The sequence below is a fragment of the Dermacentor silvarum genome, chromosome 8 (assembly GCF_013339745.2).
Source record: "Dermacentor silvarum isolate Dsil-2018 chromosome 8, BIME_Dsil_1.4, whole genome shotgun sequence".
Taxonomy (NCBI): Eukaryota; Metazoa; Arthropoda; class Arachnida; order Ixodida; family Ixodidae; genus Dermacentor; species Dermacentor silvarum.
The window spans coordinates 70,056,233-70,077,556 of record NC_051161.1 but is presented as its reverse complement, the minus strand read 5'-3'; the positions used below and the strand labels follow the sequence as shown (position 1 = coordinate 70,077,556).

Below are 21,324 nucleotides of genomic sequence, written 5' to 3'. Positions count from 1 at the left end.
TATTTGCTGAACATTACTCAACCGAAGGGAACGATTGCTCGTTGGGTCAGCGAAATCCAGCCGTTCGCCTTCGACGTCATTCACCGTCCTGGAAAAAAGCTTCCTGACGCGGACGCTTTATTAAGACTAGATATTCCGGAGCCCGAAATAACTAAAAATCAGCATGTCGCAAATATTTGGGAAGGCACAGAATATATTGTGTTGAAGGATGCAAAGTTTGAGGTACCAGAAACAAGTCGCCAGAAGATTTTCAAGTTTTCTCACGACAGGAGGACACGATGGCTTTTGGAGGACATATATGAAGGTGCAGCGAAGTTTCACGTGGAAAAATATGAAAAATTATGTACATGAATATGTAAACACTTGTCGTGATTGCCAAATTAGAAAAACAAAATATAGGCCCAAAGGAAAATAAATAATCATAACTGTGTACTTCAGTGTGCTATTTGAAGTTGTGGACCTGTACTTTGCCGAGCTTAAAAAGCTTTAAAAAGAAGGGGAAGGAGTGCGTAATACACAAGCTTTTCTGATTGCTATTGACCAATGCACACGAATGGCTGCCGCGAAACCAGAGAACGAAGAGTCGAACGCTGTCATTTCTCTTATGCGACGGGAAATTTTTAAGAATACTCAAGTCATTGTCACCGACAACGGTCCAGCATTCAGATGCGAAAGGCTAAGAGCTTGGGCAGAGTAAAAGGGGATCACCCTGCGGTTGAGTACAGCATACCATCCTGAGGGTAAGGCTCAGGCCGAGTGACTGATTCGTGATTTGAAGACGTACAGGACACTATATCCAAATTTTCCTGGCGGCTGGAAATGCGCTCTGGAAGCTGCTGTTCAGCATCACAGCCATTCCTATACGGCTGGCCTTGGTTGTACACCTCATTTTGCGGCCTTCACTGTGAAACCAGCCAATGGCTACCGGCGGATCATCTCCTGGGAATAGTAGGCAAGGCTATTCTACAAGAACGGGCCAACACAAAAGATCACAGCAGCAGTACAAGCTATTAACGAAGAAATGTTACGACACTAAACATCGCTCTAAAATTCCACACACCGAACCAGGGCACCTAGTCCTTGAACGAAAAAGATTGGACGGCTCCAAGTCGCCATTCATCCGCCCCTACATGGTGACCAAAACCGTGACACAACTAGGCGTCTTGAAGGTCATTTATTAAGAATTACCAGGGGAGAAGATTGAATCCAGCGCCATTGGCAACGTGGTTTGCACATTACCACAGTAGGGGGGACAATCAAAGCGGCGAAGGGTGTGAAGTGCCTGAAGCGGAACCTACCTGAAGATAATGAAGAAGACGACCGAGACTTGGGGTGCGGCATGGAAGAAGCAGAAGTTTATTAAAATGGAGGACTAAACAGACCGTCTCGTTGTTATTTCCTTACATGAAATAATTCACAAATGGTGTGAAAGCGTCTTCTATATTGAAAACAAAACTGGTCGCTTAAGCACAATCCATCAAACACAAAAATACTCATGAAAAGCAATCATAAAGTATCAAATAGTATAAAATAGTAAAGTTGTGAGTCTTTGCAAAACCGTTCCAAATACCTCTTGCATTGCAGTGGCAATAACAGGGCCATCAGATGGGGTACTCAGGGACCGCGCATACTCTTTGCGCGTCAGTAAAATTTGAACGGTACCTTCTTCCATATTTTGTCATAGACATTATAAGAATGCTTAAACATAAGTCTGTATCGAAAGTTTTGAGGAGAGAATTTTATGGCGAGGGAGCTATCAGACGTTTCGCCACGAAGTTCAATGCGCCATCCGACAGCTTAAAAAGTCGATAGAAGCGCCACCCTCAAAACAACAGTGCACCTGCCCTTCACTTCTGAAAGACAGCCGAGCCAGCTAGAACCAGCTCATAGCTTAATGACATTGCTTTTCTAATGTATATGCTATTATAATTGAAAAACGAAATCTCGTTGTTTCAAGATATTTTTTTTCTATGGCTGAGAACTGATATTAGGATCAGCCATCACATTTGCTAAGTCATTCAGGTTTATTCATAAAACCAGTGACAGAAAGATGGATCTGCACAAAGAAAACGGACGTTTTAAACACATAAAACCGCTTGATGACTCGGAAATAAGGGAAGCTAATTGGCTGGCGCATACAGTCAATTAGCTACACAAACAGCTATCGCCGACAGTTTTCAAAATCAGAAGTTCTCAATGCCATATGCGCGAAGCAGCGTATCGCGGTTAGAGGCGTAACGCCTACCATTCTTCACAAAAAAAAATTTTTTTTTCGCAAGGATGGTGTCAAAAACAAAACAGAAAGAATGGATTTTCTTCCTTCCAAAATGAGCAGCATGAGACTGAAGTAATCTGCGAAGCTTATCACCCATACGGCCAAGATGAGTCTCTTACTTATTAGACCCGCCTCCGCCTCATTTTGTGTCAAGAAAAATTATCGTTCCATGGCAGCCTTTCGCAATCTCGGGACACCTGTCAGCACCTTGCCTGCATCTGCTAACCGTTCATACTGGCTGAAGTCGTGACATAACTTGCGTTTTCCAAAGAAAACTTATCGGTTGCACAAAACTGCATTGCTAAATTTTAGCGTAAAATTTCGAATGGCCAAATGACAGCGCCTCAAGTTATTAGTGTCAGTAACACATTTCTACAGCACAGCGGTGTAAAATTGATATTAAAAGGCCTGTAACGAAATTCGTCGCAAGGTGTAAGTCAACTCTTCTATTGTTTAGTGTTAATTTCCCTATTCGGCACATATACATACACTCGTGAGAGTGGACTACCACATTTGCTGTCGTGTAAACAAACGATCGAAAACTTACGGCACATCGGCGCCTGCCACGGTACCCTGGAAATCCTCCTTCTCCCGGGAATCGCTGTGGCTCCGCAAGCAGGGCTGCAAAAATATATGGCTAGACGATCACAGTTTTGAAAACCCTCTGTGCCATAGGCAAGTTCAACGGAATACTTTCCAGATCTCTATGTACGCAATACATCTGCAGTGTCTCGAGGTTTTACGAACCGCGGCACAAATGCACCTACTTGTCCATGATTCATCACTTATTCGCTTTAGCCAAGTTTACATGAATGTGACAGTGGCGCATCGCGTCACATTTCTAGCGCATCGCATTAATGTAAACAGTAGTAAAGCACTAGGAAGGCGCATCACAATAGTTGTCGCCGTTTCACCTGAAAGGTGAAGCATCAATTGCGATAGCAAATTTGTAGAGAGCTATACGGAGTAATGATATTAGCTTTATCAGCTGTATAAACTTGGACATGCAGCAGCACCGGCAACGCGCAGAACTGTTGTCGACGCCGTCGGCGTTTTGCCCGCGTTCGCTCAAAATGCGTGCGGCGTTGGTGACTGTTGCCGGAGCCTCTGATATAAATAGGCACTTGGTGCCGCAGCTAAACGTCGCCTCCCTTCCCTCCCCCTTCCTTCCCTCCCCCACGGCCTCTCGCGCATCGGAGAGAGTAAACATTTTATTGCAAAAATAAAAGGTAGTAAGAGTGTGGGAGGGACCCCTAGTCCGGGGTCCCTAGAACGATCTCAGCGACAGCACGGGCCCGTTGAACTAGGGCCCGGCGGACCTCGGGAGGCCCGTCGCGGAGGGCATCCTCCCACAGCTCTTTGATGCGGAAGGGGTGCAAGATGACTGGCAGGGGAGGGAATAATTTTGCGGTGCACTCCACGGTGACATGGAACGCCGTGGGGGAGCTTCTACAGCCCGGGCAAGAGTCTGCGTAGCGGTCAGGGTAAAATTTATGTAGGGAGAGGAGATTGGGAAACGTGTTTGTTTGGAGTTGGCGGAGCGCCACCTCTTCCTCTCGCGAGAATGACAGCGGCGGCGGACCCATGGTGTGTCTAGCTCGTGTATAGTATTTTAATACGTCTCTGTATGTGAGTGGGGAGCCCGCCTGATCTGGACTCCGATCCTCGTCATGCCGGGCAGCTCGGAGGGTAATTTCTCGAGCGACCGCGTGTGCGCGGTCATTACCCGGCAGTGAGGCATGGCCAGGAGTCCAGAGCAAGTGGATGCGCTGTGGGGCAGATGTGTCTGTGTTTGGGGACTGGTGTAGGATGTGGAGAGCTGCCTTGGAGAAGCCGCGTCCCGTCGAAAACGCGCGGCATGCCTGCTGGGAATCGGTTAGGATATACACCTCCCCAGGAATCTGGAGAGCGTGTCGCACAGCAAGCGCTACTCCAAGGACTTCTCCGTGTCCAGGTGTAGAATTCCGTAAGGAGGCGGCCGTAATAAACGTTTCAGCGCCATCCAGCACTACCACGGAATACCCGTTGTGGCACCGAGCAGCATCCGTGTATAGGGTATTTGTCTCAGGGATGTCACCGAGCATGCGCACCAGGTACCGTACACGGGCGCGCCGGCGTCCCGCGTCATGCTCAGGATGCATGTTTCGTGGTAGTGGGTGCACCTTTAAGGCTGTACGGACCCAAGTCGGAATATTGATGGTGATGTCTTCATCATAATTGTGCAAAACTGGATGTCCCAATCTCGAGAGCAAGTGCCGCCCAGTGGGTGTGAGCAAAAGACGTTGTCTTTGACTGGCCCACTGAGCTTCCAATAACTCACTGAGAGTGTTATGCGTCCCTAGGGCTAGCAGACGTTTCGTGGCGGTGTAGTGTGGGAGGCCGTGGGCGAGCTTGGTCGCCTTTCGCAGCATTGTGTCGACCCGTATCTGCTCCGACTGCGTAAGTCTGTGGAAGGGAAGGTGGTAAGTAATGCGACTGATCACACAGGCCTCCACCAGGCGCAGTAGGTCCCGTTCCCGTAGACCTGAGCGCCTGTTGGAGACCCGCCGAATCATGGCCAAAGTCTGTTCGGTCTGCCGGGACAAGAGAGATATAGTGTAGTTCGCCTTCCCATTCGCCTGAACGTGTAGTCCAAGAATGCGAGCACGGTCTACCTGGGGGACAGGAACGCCATCCACGTGCACCGTGATTTCGGGTGGAGGGGTAATGCTACGTGCGCGGATGAGAACAAGCTCGGACTTTTGTGGGGCACAGGACAAGCTGCCCTGTCGTGCGTAAGCGGTGACGATGTCGACGGCCTGCTGCAGTCGATCCTGAATGGTCCCGTCTGACCCTCGCGTCGTCCAAATCGTGATGTCGTCTGCGTAAATCGCATGTGCGACATGGGGGATCTGGTCGAGCTGCTGAGGTAGTCTTGCGAGGGCGATGTTAAATAGAGTGGGGGACAGAACTGATCCCTGAGGGGTGCCGCGACCTGTGAGGCGAATCGTATCTGTCCGATGTGGTCCTATTCCAATGGTGGCTGTTCGGTCCCGCAGAAAAGAGCGAATGTAGTTATACATGCGGCTGCCGCAATGTGATTCTGCGAGATTTCGAAGAATCAAATCGTGTGCCACGTTATCAAATGCTCCTTTTAGATCAAGGGCGAGGATGGCCCTCGTCTGGGCACGGGACGGGGGGCCGATAACCTCTTCCTTGAGCTGTAGAAGCACGTCCTGCGTGGAGAGATGTGCCCGGAATCCGAACTGTGAGTGGGAGAAGAATGACTGTCGTTCGAGAAAAGGTTGCAGTCGCCGCAAAAGCACGTGCTCCATTAACTTTCCGATGCATGAAGTAAGGGATATTGGCCGTAAATTTGCTATGTCTACGGGCTTTCCTGGTTTGGGTATTAGCGAAATGTCAGCATGACGCCATGCCTGTGGGAGCGTGCCCTGACGCCAGTGATCATTGAATAGCTTTGTCAGATGATGGAGGTCTGAATCACTGAGGTTACGAAGGGTGGAAAATCTGATACGATCTGCGCCTGGGGCCGTGTTTCGACGGAGATCTTGAAGTACCACGCGAACCTCATCGATTGTAATGTCCGCGTCGAGTTCCTCATTAGATTGTTCTGCGTGCGGGTAATTCAGATACTGTGGAGGTGTGCCGGTAGGGATGAATCGTTTTTCTAGCTCTTTGAGAAGAGCAGCCGGATCGTCTCGGTACTTATGTATTAAGCTGAGTAGGCGATGAAATGTTTGCGTCCTTGTATTTGAGGGATCTATGAGTGCGCGAAGTATCGACCATGTTTTCGCGGTGCCTAGGGTGCCTGAAAGACGCTCGCAAAAACCTCGCCAGTTGTTTCGGACGAGTGTCTCAGCATATTCTTGTGCCTCCTGCGAAATTTGGGCAATACGCCGGCGAAGCTTGCGATTGAGACGTTGGCGTTTCCAACGCCGCGTGAGCCCCCTACGTGCCTCCCACAGATGCAGTAGGTGCGGGTCTACGTCCGGGGTCGCAGTTGTGGTAACCAGTGTGCGCGTACACGCATCTAGGTCAGAAGAAAGGGACTCGATCCATTGCTCGTATCCTAGACCTTCGGGAGGATTCTGTCGGCGCTCCCTGAACCGCGTCCAATCCGTGATGCGCACTTTCCGCTCGGGACAGTGTGCACTCTGCAGTGGTAGGGTAGTGGCCACGATATAATGGTCACTGCCTAGATGTTCATCGAGAGGACCATGCGCAATCACTGGTCCTGTATTTTTGGAAAAAGTAAGGTCTGGGCACGTGTCACGTGTGACGCTGTTACCCAAACGTGTTGGGTTCCCTGGGTCTGTATGTAAGGTGTATCTCAAGTTACATATGTCATCCCAGAGTCGAGTTCCTTTGGCTTCAGATTTGCGGTACCCCCAAACTGTATGCGGAGCGTTGAAGTCACCGCACACGAGAAGGGTGCGCCCAAGGCGTCCGAATTCTATTAGAAGACGATGAAACGAGTGTGTGCGTGAGCGGGGAGAACTGTACACGTTAAGTATGAAGAGACTGCAACTGTTCTTGCCCTGTGTAATGATTTCAAGAATTTGGTGTGGGATATCGATGTTTATAGTGTGGGAGTTGCACGTTAAGTGTTTTGATACTAGGGCTCCCACGAGTGGAGAGGTACCCGTAAAAGTGGTGAAGCCGGATAGGGAAGGGGAGCAGTTTGGTTCCTGTAGGAGGATAATATCAGGAGGCTGTGTGGACATAGCAGCGTACTGTTGCAGGGATGCCCTTTTCCGACGGTATCCTCTGCAGTTCCACTGCCAGACCACGAGCTGCTGCTTGCTAAGGGTCGCCATCATCCTCGAGAGAGGAAGCCGCCGGGCGTGAGTATGGGTGCGATCTTCTTGCACCTGTAAGGGGTGGCTGGGGACGCGCGGATTTGGAATCCGGCAGGGGTGCGCTTATAGAATCCAAACGGGAGACTAACTCTGCGAATAGGGCGTGTGTCCGCTCTTCTGATGCGTGTATGACGCTTATGATCTCCTGCCGGAGCGCTAGAGACTCCTGCCGCGCGCTCTCTATAGCTGCCTGTATTCTGGCGTTTGTGCGCTCTATTGCAGCTTCCAGCTGCGCATGCATGTGAGCGTGGCGCGCTTCCATGTCACGGCGTAGCCGCGCGATTTCGGGGAAAGGATTACTGTGGGTGTTCGGTAGGGGAGTAGAGGGGGACATGTTGTGGGGTGAAGGTTGGGGGGGAGCGAGCTGTGGGGGATCCCGCGGGCAACTTACCTCCCGAGGTGCCGCCTTGGCATTGGTGTTCTCCGGGGCCTGGGCCTGCTGACGGTCCGGGGTAGCTGCTGAAGTTGCCAGCTTGTTTAGTAGTGCCTTCTTGTAGGGCTGCGGGGATGCCTGAGACGCCGGGGTAGTCTGACGCTTCACCTGGTTGCGGGCGGAGGACGACTGGGAGCGTGATCGGGAACGGGATTTGGAGTTTACCCGAGCCTTGGGGCGGGATCTGGACGGCGTCTTCGAACGAGACCGGCCAGCTTTCTTGAATGATGTTCCAGAAGCAGGGGTTGTCGCTGATGGAGGATCCGCATTGGTGGAGGCCTTCAGTTGTCGCTGTTCATCTTCGATGGCTTTTTTCACCCAGGCTCTGTTGAAGGGTTGTCGCTGGCGTTGCGGGCACTTCGGTTCAGTTGTAGGATGGTCCCCTCCACATGATTTGCACCGGGGAGAGCATGGGTGTGATGGGATGGGATTCTCGATGCCGCACTGTTCGCAAATAGTGACGTCTGGTGTGGGGCAGTGGTCGGCTCGGTGTCCCAATTTGAGGCACGTTTTGCAGACTGGCTGGCGGGGACGGTGTGGGTAGCAGCGGAGCTCTGCCCCAAGAAATCGGACGAAGCGTGGCACACGTAGGCCCTCGAACGTGACCAGTGCAATATTCGTCTGACCCATCATTCGAGCCTGTAGTATCTGGATTCCAGATGCTTGCATCTCTTCTACCAGCATATGTGAGGAGGTGCCTGGTTCCAGTCCCGGAACGATACCCTTGCACGAATCATCAGGGGCGGCTAGATATGCAGACACCGGGTAGGTGCGTTGGCTGATCGACAGTTCCTGGATATTCAGCAGGGCGTCTGCGACGTGCGATGATGGGGTGCTTACTATTGCCAGGTTTTGTTCTGGCCGGGTCCTTAGTATGAGGTCTCTCCGGTCATTTGGGCTCACTCCGGCCGCTGTCCAAAGCGCAGTGGCCAACGTTGGTCTGGGCCATTTATCCAATCTCAGGCCTCCGAGAGGCCGGAGGATAACTTTTTCATCTCGGAGGGGAAGAGGAGGCAGGCGCTTTGGCCCGCTCTGCTTGGGCTCGGCGGAAGGGTGTTCAGAAGCGTTCTGACGGAGCGACGCCGTTTCGTAGGCTGCAGCGTTGCGGGCGCGTCGCTTGTTGCGGACCACCTTCCAACAGGCTCCGTTGTAGGCTTCGTCTTCTATGGTGTCCGTGTCGATGGCTAAAGGTGTGGTATCCTCGTCCATGTCCTCCCCCGGTGGCGAGTCATTCGTTTGTTCTGTGATGGGAACGCTGGCAGCGTCGCGGTCGCTCAATGCTCCGATAAGCTGCTGGCTTGTCGTCGGTTGTGAGCGTCTCTTCGGCGTTGCTAAGCATTGTTGGCACCGTTTGCTCGTTAGCGCACTCCGAAACAGTGCATAATAGCGGTAATGATGTTAGACGCTGCCTTGCTGCAGGGCCGTGGTTGGCAATGTCGTCAGTAAGAGCGCGAGGTGGAGCGGTGCCCACCGTGAGCGACATGCATCGATGCAGCCGTGCCTAAGTTGGGCAGACGCCTGTTCCGTTAGGCTTATTGGGGCGTTCCCCGCGTCGAAGTCTTCAAGGCTCGTGAGATGATGGAAAATGGACTCACAGTGACCCCAGAGGTATCGGGTAGCTCCGGTCCACTAGGTGAGTCGTATGGTGTACATGAATCGGGCACCGGAGTCGATGAAAATCCAAAACACAGATCCGAAAGAGGAGCCCCATGCGAAAACACGTCCGCACACCGTGGCCTCCTAGCGGGAAAAACCTCGCGCATCGGAAGAAGGCGCGTTTGCTCCACATATATGGTGATTGTAAAGGAGGAAAGAGACGCCTACTTCTGCAGCCCTTAAGCAAGCACGGCGCGGAACGCGCGTTTGTTCTCCGCCGTGCGTTCACTCCCCGTGAAAGAGCGCGTCCCTCGTGCCCTTTCACTCGCACATACAGCGTTCGGCGGCGCGCGGTCACGATTTCATCTCCATTGACGTCATACGGAACCTCACGGCGATGGCGACGGCGACGGCGACGCCGACGGCAGAAATCTGCTTTTGAGTGTCCATATAATTGCTATCGCAATAATAATGCGCGATGCGATGGTAGATTTACGGGCGGGAGTCGACTAACGCACGTGACGCTACCTTCTCGTGAGAGTTAATGCGCTACATGTAAGCGGCGTCGCATCGCGCTTCCCAAATGCGCTTGGAAATGGGACGCGCTGCTGTCGCATTCATGCAAACGCGGCTATGTCAATTCTTCGATGTCCCCAATATAATGGTCCTTTCTTAGTCTTCACGGGATCTTCTTGGACCACGCATTTTTTATAGGTGGAGAGAAAACAAATCTGGCAGAATTACTCTGCGAAAATTATTGCGCAGCGGGTATAGCACGCAGTGTAGGAACCTAAATTTTCGTTATTCCCGTTGGTTCTGCAGGAGTGGACAAGATGCCGACGCAATAAGAATGTGGCAAATAACAGCGGTTCGCCGTGAAATAACCCGTGGCGTTCGAGCCACTTCCTACAGCGAATTACTTGCGGAAACGCAAATGCACAGAGGGCAGGTATCGAGCGAAGCCTTGCTTTGTTTAAAACTTGATAGCATGATCCTCTCTGTCGTTCCGATAAATTACATATAACTCTGTTTCTCTCGCTGTATATATATATATATATATATATATATATATATATATATGAAGGAATTGTTTCTTCGGAACCAGCGGTTAACAAATTAAAAGAAGAGCAGGCGCACGTAGGAACGCCATAACATTTAATTTCGACGTTCGGCGGGGGCCCGGCCTTGGTCTATTGTTTATATATATATATATATATATATATATATATATATATATATATATATACAGGGTGTCCCCACTATTATGCAGCAAGATTTAAAGATATGCAAATGCCACGTAGCGGGACAGAACCAAGGTTATGCTGTTTGCCGTTGCTTGGAGATACTCGGAGTATTTTTTGCATTCCGCCTAATAAGATAATTGTTCGCAAATAATTGTTAAACTTCTCAAATATAATAATTATATGAAAAGTGCCAATGAGAAAATTGCATAGAAACTACCGATACAGATCTCTGGTGCTCACTACGTGCTACATAAAAGTGTTTTTTCCGAGCGTTAAAGCAGCCCTCGAATACACGCAAAACTGCCGCGCAACTGGCCGCTCGAGGCAGTTTGCGTGTATTCGCGGGCATGTTTCACACTCGGAAAAACACTGTTATGTAACATGTATCGACCCCTTTCCGTACCTGTTCAATTATCCCTTAGTTATCGTTAAGCGTATTTTATTGATGACGTGTTCCTCTTTCGTGATCATTCCGTGCTGAAAATTTTCTGCCATATGGTCGTACATGTTTAAGATATGCCATTGAAAAACAAAAAGTAGGTGTCTAAACCATTTCTGTCGTTTTGAAAATTGAAATTTCCGTTAAACAGAGGGCCGCCCACGATACTACTCACGCACGGCGATCAGGTAAAGCGATGCGCACCTGTTTTCTGGCAGAAAAGTTATACGTTTTACTACTCCACTGCTCATATCACATGACTAATAGGTTGCCGTTCGTGTTTATAGAAAACTGAATTGAGGTAAAATGACAATACGGCAAGTGTTTGTAACCTCTTCTACAACCTTAAGGTGCGTCTTTATTTTTTGTCTTAATGAGGAACAGGAAGTGATATACCTTAACTATACTATTTCAGTTAAAGAGCATTATATTCTCTAGGTTCGTTTTTTTTCTGTTAATATTTTCCCGGCGTGATTCAGAACAGCTTTCAAGGCGTCGTTAGGGAGCCGTGTCCGTCGTGGCTGAAAAATGTTGTACTCTTGGAGATAACTGGCTTCTCTTGCTGCGGTTTTTGACATATGTTTCACGTGAAACCCTTTAAACACTTTCTAGAGTGTGTGGTCTCCATTGTCAGTTTTTTTATTCACATATTTCTGTCTTTCCTTCTTTCTTTATTGTTTAGCTGGCTAAATCGCACCAAGTTTCTATTATCTTTCGCGTATTCTTCCTTGTGCCCTTCATAAAGCTAGAAAACGCAAGCAGAACAGGTGTGCCGAGTATCGTTGAGCCATTGGCGCCGTTCAGCAAGCTCTTCCCTTGTTGCCGCCAAGTATATTTGAACAACAACTTCGAGATTCTTTCTGGCACCTTGTTGACACTGGCACTATCTCGTTGCTTACGTGCGTATCTAGCAGTCCACTGCAGTTTCTCAGGCGCATGTTTGAGGTCGCAATCTGCCATTACATCAGATTTTGCATCCATCAACCTTCCGTCCAAACATTCCTTGGTAACTCGTTAAAAATGTAAGATATCAAAAAATGTAAGACATGCGTAAGCCGAAGTTTCTGTGACATCGTCTAACTGGACGCATCTACCGCGATACCGTCACGTCGTGATGTTGCATGAACAGAAACGCTGCAGAACATTCGCTTCTGCACGAAATCGGGCACTTTTTTTCCAGTTTTAGTTGCGACGATCATACCACGATTAAAAACTATCGTTAAAATACGTTTCATTGTAATATAGAATCGAACTTGCATTAAAACCTAACTTTCAGCGCTGTTTGAAGCTCAGAAAACGCTACCACTTTGCGTACTGGCTAACATGTGGGCATTGGGAATTGGGCGGCAAGAAACTCGCTTATGAGAAGCCGAAAATAGGCCGGAATCGTGACATCCGAACAGTTGTGTTTTTTTGCGTAAGAGCCCATCGTCATAAATCTAATATTTCGTTTGCTCACGGTGTGTACCTTTTGAAATGCAGCTTGTACTTACATGTCCTTAGTCATAGGTACAATGCAAAAAAAAAAAGACGTACATTTTGCGTTAAATGTTGCCGTTATCCTTTCCCAATAAAAAATAATCATACAAGTTACTTCAGTACGGAAATGAGGAGGAGGAAAACAAAGGGATTCGATTATTGTTAATAGCGACTTTATAACGCCAACAGGCAATGAAGCAAAGAAAAGCATAGGGATAATTCAGCTGTGGTTGAAATTGAAATGCAGAAAATAATGACAAGAAAAGAGACATGAAAGGGCACGAAAACGTAAGTTCTCGCCGGTGGGGACTGAACCCACAACCTTCGCATTACGCGTTGCGTGATGCTATCGGAGAATAAAAAAAAGTTTAATTCCCATTCGCCAGCCAAGCCTCGGGGTATCGCTGGCTGACACCCCATGGCTAGATAAGTTAGTGGACGTTGTTATGCCAAAATTGATTGTGCATCGCATTCGTAAAGCGAAGGTTGTGGATTCTGTCACCACCAGCGACAAGTTTTCTTTTCGTACTGTTCAATTTCTGTTTTCTTTATTATTTTGTACATTTCAATTTCAACTATTCAGCTTATTACCCATAAGGTTTCCTTGGGTTTGTGGGAAGACGTGATGGTGTTTGGTTGCCGCATTTATTTATGCACTATCACAGACGCTGTTGCTCTTGCCGCCGTTCTACTCTCGCGCTCAGCTCGAACGTGCAGAGCAGCCGAGGCGCAACATCGTCGTCGTCGTCGAGACGCTGACGGCTCGCCATAGGACCCCCCCTCTATCGAGGTAGCCAGTGTGCGAAGGAGCGATCTCTATGAGCAGCTGGTAGGTTCTGCTCAGCGTTCATAGATACTTTTTCGAAAAAGTATCTATGAACGCTGGTTCTGCTGTTGCGAAGCGCGTTCGTCTGGTGTTTGTGGATGGCCTTTCGCCTTCAGGAATGGCGTCGGTGTCGAGGAAGACCTGCTTTATGCGGTCAACGGAGACACTGTCTTCGCGTCCATTAAGAAGCAGGACGAATGCTTCGGGTAACACTTGACGACTTTCGTCAAGCGCCGCTCTACTCTCGCGCTCAGCTCGAACGTGCGGAGCAGCCGAGGCGAAACATCGTCGTCGTCGTCGAGACGCTGACGGCTCGCCATAGGTTCATTGCGTCTTTGCTTTATGTGGTTGTTTAGGACGGAAAGTAGTGAAAAACAATTTACTTTAAGCGGCGTGGTATAAACGCCAATACTGACCAATACACCACAAATATTTCAGTTCTTTTAGTGATACAATCAGTTCTCTTCGTGAGTACGACAATTGGGCCGAAGTGAATTAATGGTTCGGGTAGTGCTCCCATAAAATATTCTAATTTGGACGCCTTGATAGCACTCAGTCACAATTCGCGACTGAAACAGCTGTAAGGGCGCTTCATCGTTGGCTTTCGTTTTGGTTCGAGTCACTCGCAATAGCGATAAATCGGCGCGATAGCAAGGTGATCGACTAAGGGGTGCCCCTGCGTAAGCAACTACGCAAGTTTTTTTTTTCTTTTGAATAAGGGTCCTGAATGGCCCTAATTGCTATATCTCAGGTATTACACCCATCGCTAGGGTATAGGCCATAACCGAAATTATAACATTACCGTAGCTGCGTGTTCATTTTAGCTTTGTGGGACCAGACATAAGCTTTGAACCCGATGCACCTTCTATTTGACTCCATGGTATCTGGCAAAACCACGACAGTGTTGAAATACACGCAGGACATGGTCTTTCTACTAGAAAAACAGCTTCTTCGTGTATAGTTTGTCCTTGCTGTAACTCGTATTACCTCTCCGCACTCGGGCATATTAGGCAACGCACTATTATCCTTTTATACGCAGCTATTATTCCTTTTGATTTATAGAATGCATTCGATGTCACTCATTTGACTGAATGAGTAATACGGGAGTGTGATTTATACACGTTTTTTGTGCGTGATCTTTTTTATCACACTTTCTGAAGAGTTGACTTGCAGTTGTAAAGGATTTTGAAGCGCCTGGGACACACATTTTAATTTGACTAATAGCGAAAGTTCAATAGCGAGCTATATTAAAATAGAAAACCTTTTTAATGTAGCAGGTCGTACAACTCTTCCTGCGCGCACGTGCTTTTATTGAACGAACATGCTCAGGCAGACCTTCATCCAGTGTGATTTTCCAGCCACCTCCACATAACAAAAAATGTTTTACCGCAAACAGAACTTACGGTCGGTAAATAAGGCTGTCGACACAACGCAGAGGAGTAATCGGTGTCGAAAACATGGCGCCTACGACTTCTTTCCGGCTCCCACAATGGCTTCCGGTGCTTGCAGGCAGCAAAAGCATATCCTTTGTCATCGGTTTTTGTCATCCAGGCAGAGCTGTAGCTAGGCCGTAGATTTGGACACCACCTATCATGTTAAGGAGAAATGCATGAGTGCCAACTTCACTAGGCTTAGAGGCTTGATAGATTGGTTTACTTTTTGTGATATTGGAAATGGGGAAGAGGAGAGGGGAGCTGGAAACATTTTCTTCCGGTTTTTTACAACATATGAGTGTCATATACAACCAGGCGGGAAAGAAAGGGAAATGGTAAAATTTAAACGGACATAAAGTGAAATACTAACACGACGCGGACTGTTAAAATACCTTAAACCTCAAATACCTTAAACTTCGCAGTGCTTGTTTTGGGTCAAGAAGCACTTAGTTTACGAGAACACTGCGTCTGAAGGGTCAGCGTACATTTAGCGTGATTCAAATCGCCGGCCTCCGAGCGGCTAGTGGTGACGTTACATACGCCATAACTTCCTTTTACTGCCGTCGCTGACTAAAACGGTGCCCAACAGGCAGCGCTACGGTTGTTTGCGCAAAACGCGAACACTTGGCTATGGAGAAACCGAGCCAAGAGACAGCGTTGCATTCGCCGCTGCAGCTGCTCTGGGTCAAGTGGTGTGGAAACCCGCAACATCCCATGGTCGTGGCATTCTCTGCTACTTGCAGTTTGTCTGAGTTTCGCGAGCCAGCAAAGCCAGCGCAGCACAGCGCTATAACGGAACCACCGAGATGCGAAAGCGTGGACGGTGCAAATTGGAGTAAAACGAAACCTTTCGACCGCCCGCGTCGTGGTAAATGGTGACGTGAACGAGTTATTAAGCGAAGCTTTATAGGCTCACAAGTTTCGGCGGTGGTGGTAGTGGGGGTGGTGTCACGCTGAAAAGTGGGCATATCCTGGTGATAGTACAGAAAGTTTCCAAGCTCAAGGGCACGTCGTACCCCTGTCATGTGGGCCGATCCTGGTGATCTTGCAGAAAGGGTTCAAGCTCAATGGCTCATCCCCCAGCGGGCTCGGGGATCTGTAACGTGCCCTTGAACTACGCTTGTCACACGTGGGACCCAAAGAGACAAAATCACCAGCCCTTCTCCTGTCGAGAAAATGGGGGGAAGCGATGCTTGTCGTCCGATTCTGTCGGGAGGGCATCCGAAGCCAAGTCAAAACATCAGCGCAGAGCCGCGGGCCCGGAGTTGCGGAAGCGTGATGTTAAGGCCAAACGTCAATGAAAAACCGCCGACCCTGAATTTAGGGCAAACGAAGCGGGATGCCTGCGACAGTGTCGTCTTGCTACAAGCTTCGCTTAGCCCCAGTCTTTTTTTCTAAAATCAAATTGAACTGCACAAGTAGGATTTCGTATAAGGATTTTCGTATAACGATATCGTATATAAAATACAATAGAATCTTTTTATTACGAGTGATTGAGTACCAATTACATAATTATAATGAGTGCCTTCGTCATCGGGCTGACACTTGAATGTCCCGGGGGAGTATCTAATTGTCTCCGGCCTTTACCTCAATTCCTCGATTGCTAAAGCTCTGTGCGCGATAATATTGGCGCCTCGAGCACTAATCTGCCAATTAAGCTTGACTTAATATTTTCCGTTAGCGTTCCTTCAAAGCCCACATGAGCACAATAATGAACATTGCGTTGCCGATGTGCCTCGATAGATAAATGCAGCGGAAGCGCTGGGACCCCTGGCACAATTTGCGCATGAATGTATACCTAAAAAATAACCAGCAGTACAAAGGCATGTTATAAACAGTAAGGGAAGTAATCGAATCAGTGATTCCGAGGGAATGTTGAGACTATCGCACAATCCGGGTAGAAACGGATAAGCTAAATACTAGTCATTAATATCAGGTGTTTAGATATTGTGCACTTTTTGGAATATCCCTTTTCTATAAATCATAATTTTTAAGCGGCGATTGCATGCAAGAATACATATAAAAAAGAAGCCAGTAAACTGTTAGTTTACTGGCTTCGCGTTGTACTTACATCGTTGGTTTGGTGGGGCTTTGGCGAATATTACTTGTTGGGAAACGCAGCACTTGCCGCCATGATACACACGACCCTGCATGTAAAATAATAAAAAACTCATAAAATAAATACGAATGAGGCGTCGTAATCTTCATTTCTTTTCTTAGATCTGGAAGCCGCTTCACGTAAACGCGCTGTTTCTGAAATTCTAGATTTGGAATACCATTACAATGTAGATATGTGTAGGCTGATCCCCCTTAGACACAGCTTTACTGATTTGATTATGATGTTTTAACCATCCTAATGAAAGGGCCAAAAATTGATTAGAGTAAATAATGTCGATGTTATAATTGAGCATTGATGTTTGTCAAGCGTGTGAAAAGATGGACACATCTCCAAGCAGTATCATTTCATGCTCTATGTAGAGCAAATAAACTAACATTTCAGTTCGTTTTATATGGATACTTTATAGAAAAGGTCCATTTAGCGTGATCAATATATTTATTTGAGCATCATGCACATGCACATGACGACAAAGGAGTTCTCGGTAAAGGCTATCGTTTGGTATAGCTTGGAAAGCAGTGTAACTTAGCCTCTGAACGTTTGACAGCAGCACAAAATAAGTACAATAAAATATGTGTTTTGTCTTAACGTATGCTAACCGATAACGGTACAGTGGTAATGGTTGCAGTGAGTACACCTTTATAACTTATTACGCGTCCGCCATAAATACAATGTACGGCAAACATACTATAAACTCATATTCATCTACTGTACAGTATCAATGAAATTCTCTCTCCCCAGTGGGGTATCACCTATGATACATGGCAGTAAGGCTGTATCGCTTAGGTATGCTATCCCCGGCAGGTAGGTTATCTGTGGCTCAAGTAAGGAAACATTAATCTCTGCATACAAAAGACACTGATATTTCGCAAAAAATGACTACATTTTGCGCGCTGTGGCGCCAGTGCTCTGTGCGTTCAAACGACAAATGCGGGCGCAGCTGTATGTGTTTACTAAGTTTGGCTTGCGGTCCTCACTCATCAAGGACGATACAGCATTTTATTTCTGACTGGCGCGGAATGTGTGCGAGTGCGCGTGCGGTTCTGCAGATGTTGTTCCTGCATCTCATTCTTTTTTCTCCCTCTAGAATGCTCTTGCCAAAGAGTGAGGCTGAGGTAGCCGAATATTTACAGTCCTAATTTCTCACATTCATATTCTAGCAAATGTGTATGAAAAGATAGTTTTTATTCGAGTAATCAGTTTAATTTATTCAAATGCGTTTTTGTGGTTCGCACGCTAATATAGTTACTGAGCTAACAGCCTGAAATGGGAAAGAACGCTCCTGTATTATTACCATTTCAACTCCAGTAGTTCATTGATGTGTGTTATAATCAGCTTCTAATGTAAAGTAAATCTTTTCTTAATACCCTAATGAGGCCTGAAACAAGGTGATTATATTGTATAATGGTACCATCACTAAAAAGACGCTATTTAGTTATTTAATAGGTGAGCATAAATGAGCAACACCCCCCAGTGGGTGTTGGAATTTTTTTCCTTCACTGATGCGTCAAGAAAATTACCATTATGCTGCTTCTCGTGTTTATCGGAACATCTGTTAGTGCCTTTGTTCTATCTGCTGGCCATCCATGCAGGAAACGTCAAGAAATAACTTGCGCTTTCCACAGAAGGACTTTACACTGAACAAAATAATATTGGTAATTTGTACCGTAACACAGAAACACCGATGTGACAACTGATTACAATATTAGCGTTAGTAGCAACTTTAGCATGGTAGCGGTAGCTTCCTATCTATTATGCTTTTTAGTTATCCTTAATTTGCGTGACAAACACACTTACAGTACAGAACTGGCCATCAGTAGTACGTGTAAATGAACAACCTCTTCCAGGTTGGGCCCCAGGTCCGCCATTGAATCCTTGTCCGCCCGGTCAACTTTGAAATGTGCCCGGTCGGCCCGGAGGTGGAGCAAGCGGTCTCTCGGGAAGACGCTGAGTCTCTGTTAGTAGCACTGAGGAGGCCTTGACAGTCAATTCGCGCGATATACTAAGAGGACAATAATTTCACAGAAATACCTGCAATGTGGACGTACACTTGCGAAAGCCACTTGCCAATTCACTTCATCGTTTTGTCAGTTGCCGATGCAACTCCGTGTCTTATTTTCTTTGCACACTCCAACGGTGCGTAGGCTTCAGCTGCAGACCTTCTCACAGATCAGACCGACATATACGAAGAAAGCGCAGTGTTTTCTTCTATTATGTTGCATTGATTGCCCCGCTTGTGGCACATGTCACGTAGTGCAATACAAACTAGACCACCAGTCTGTTATCTTGAGTCATTTCACATCGGCTCTGTACGTTGGAGTTAAATTTAGCTCGAGTGTTTTCACTTGTTCAGCTTCTAGTAGGCTGGTCGGTCGTGATTAAATAATACAAGAAACAACTTGAAAACCCAGATCAAGAATTAGAAAATGACAAATACATTTGTGCTGTTTTTTTTTTGCATCGTATTACCACATCAACTAGCCCAGATCTCGGTCATTTTCGTTGCCATATAAGCACATAAGCGCTTGCTACAGATATTTATGTATACAGGCAGATGGATGTCTTATCTTCATTTACCGAACCGAAGCCGCCTGGATAAAGTTATCGGAGAAAGAAATCACCGTACCGTTTCATTTTTTACACGGTAAGGTGATCCCGGGATCCTATTGCTAGTAGGATCCCAGGATTCCATCGTGTCGTAACGTCGACAGCAAACTATCACCACCAATGGCTCATACCCCCGTCAGGCAGAGGCTATATGCGCACTCAGCAAAGTGAAGCGAACAGGTCATACATTCCTTGTAATCATGCATACAACATACAGAACAGCGTACGTTTCAATAAAGAACAAGCTCAAAACAAGCATCCGCGCCATAGAACTGATGGTAAGGCGTTCCTGCGTCTACATGCAATGCAAAGTACGTAGCACTCCCCGCATACGTTTTGCGGTAAAGATTACAGTTGTGCAAGCTGCCGCTGCGACAGCTGCTTGCGACGTATGTAAAATAACCAGCCTATCAAATGATTTCAATGTTGTTGCTGCATCGCTATGAGCCACGGCGTGCTGTCAGAATTACCATTAATCCTATTACTCCGTTATTCTAAAATGGCACTACTGTCATTACTCTAAAGCCATAAAACATTCCATACCCCTTCAGTAGTTGTAGTAGTGGCTTTCATTAGCTCCGATGGCATCCACGTTCGCAAGGCCGGGTTATCGAGCCAATTTTACCTTGCTCAATCGATCTGCCATGTGTTTTTCAAACGCCCGTTTGAATGGTATGGCCTGCGCATATATGTTGACATCCTTATACCCTGGCTTCCCCTGGCAGAATTACACCAGTTGAAGCCGGTATTCTTGCCCTGTTAGTTTTTATCGAGGATTTTCATTGAAGCGTATCCCTATTTGCAGCTAATATTTACTTCACAAATGCCAATGCAAATGTAAGGCGGTTGCGTCGCGTGCGCCAATGTTGGCCGTATCTCTCAAAGACGGCGGCAAACCTTCGCAATGCTGCAGGACATAAGAGTTGTTACGGCATCTTGAAGTCCTACTTGCGAAGCGCACACAAACTAAGAGTCGCAGGCAAAGAAGGAAAAATATGCAACGTGCCACAGTGCTTAACAAGCAAGGGCTGCTGGACATACCTGGTGAGAGATGAACAACGACCAATGTCCACGCACTTCTCTTCATAGTTGGGTTAGTTGCGTTCTCGGTGCCTGTAGGTGAGTGGCGATCGAAGACTGAACGGAAATGTGTGGCATTCATTTCTCCGGCCAAGACGGGTTTTTTTTTTTTTCTTTTTGGCCGGCGGATCTCCTACAAGGACGCCGGTGCAGCGCGATCACATCTCTTTGTCGCTCCAGGCGAATTGCCAACTGGCATCTTTAGACCAGCTCGTCTTACTAACCTTGTCCAAAAATAGGCTATCGTGAGCGTTAAGCGGTGTGTAACACGATGTCTTCTAAGGTACGCTTTGCATGGAGGTGGGAAGTGAGTATACTATTCACCTACATGTAGTGCGGCATTGCATCCAACATTTACGATGCGGCCAGAGAATTATTCGGCACCTGTCGACTAAAAACGTCTTCAACCTTGTGCTTCTCTCTTTCGCTGGACCTTCTGATGGGCAAGTCTCGTACTGAAGGATACGTTTAGCTATATTGATTACTACGTGAACTGTCATGTTACACAGAAATAATGATGAATCTGCTAGCTTGCTTATACTTAATCGTAATGTTGCATTGAAACTTTGGGCGAGTGACGGATTCAGTTATCTTCAAATTTGTATTCTTTCTTTTTTGAAAAGTTGTTTGCCCACGTCGAAATCCGTTCATTGCAGTGCGGTTTAGTCGGGCTATTCTACTCGTAGCGCGACAGCGTGAAAGGGTGCTGCACTTGATCGCCGTAAGTTATGAAGGCGGGTTGGGTGGCCGCAGGCATTGCAGTAAGAATATTCACGAGCACTCGACATTGTAAAGAATAAATCAGAAGTAGGTAACTACGGCGCAAGGAAATGTGCTTCTACATTGAGGTCGCCAACTATGCGCCCAAGGAGTGTTTCCTTGCTGCTGAAGTCAACTCAGACTCCTGTAGATAAATCGAAAATGTCCGCAGGGGCGA

At 47.4% G+C, this 21,324-nt stretch overlaps 1 protein-coding gene across 4 annotated transcripts in view; it reads right to left on the bottom strand.

Annotated features, from left to right (window-relative positions):
* Positions 1–20,365, bottom strand: part of LOC119461402 (translation initiation factor IF-2) — a 61,680-nt gene extending 41,315 nt beyond the window's left edge. The window contains exons 1-4 of one of the 4 annotated variants that reach the window (XM_049672621.1): positions 20,349–20,365; positions 16,656–16,731; positions 14,555–14,738; positions 2,823–2,896 (exon numbers count right to left, since the gene is read on the bottom strand). In XM_049672621.1, coding sequence (XP_049528578.1) covers positions 2,823–2,896; positions 14,555–14,685 — 205 coding nt within the window. In that variant the 5' untranslated portion in view covers positions 14,686–14,738; positions 16,656–16,731; positions 20,349–20,365. Of the gene's footprint in view, positions 1–2,822; positions 2,897–14,554; positions 14,739–16,655; positions 16,938–18,497; positions 19,159–20,348 lie in introns of those variants that run through there. The other 3 variants (XM_037722695.2, XM_049672620.1, XM_037722696.2) reach the window with 3 other exon arrangements.
* Between the last annotated feature and the right edge of the window lie 959 nt (positions 20,366–21,324).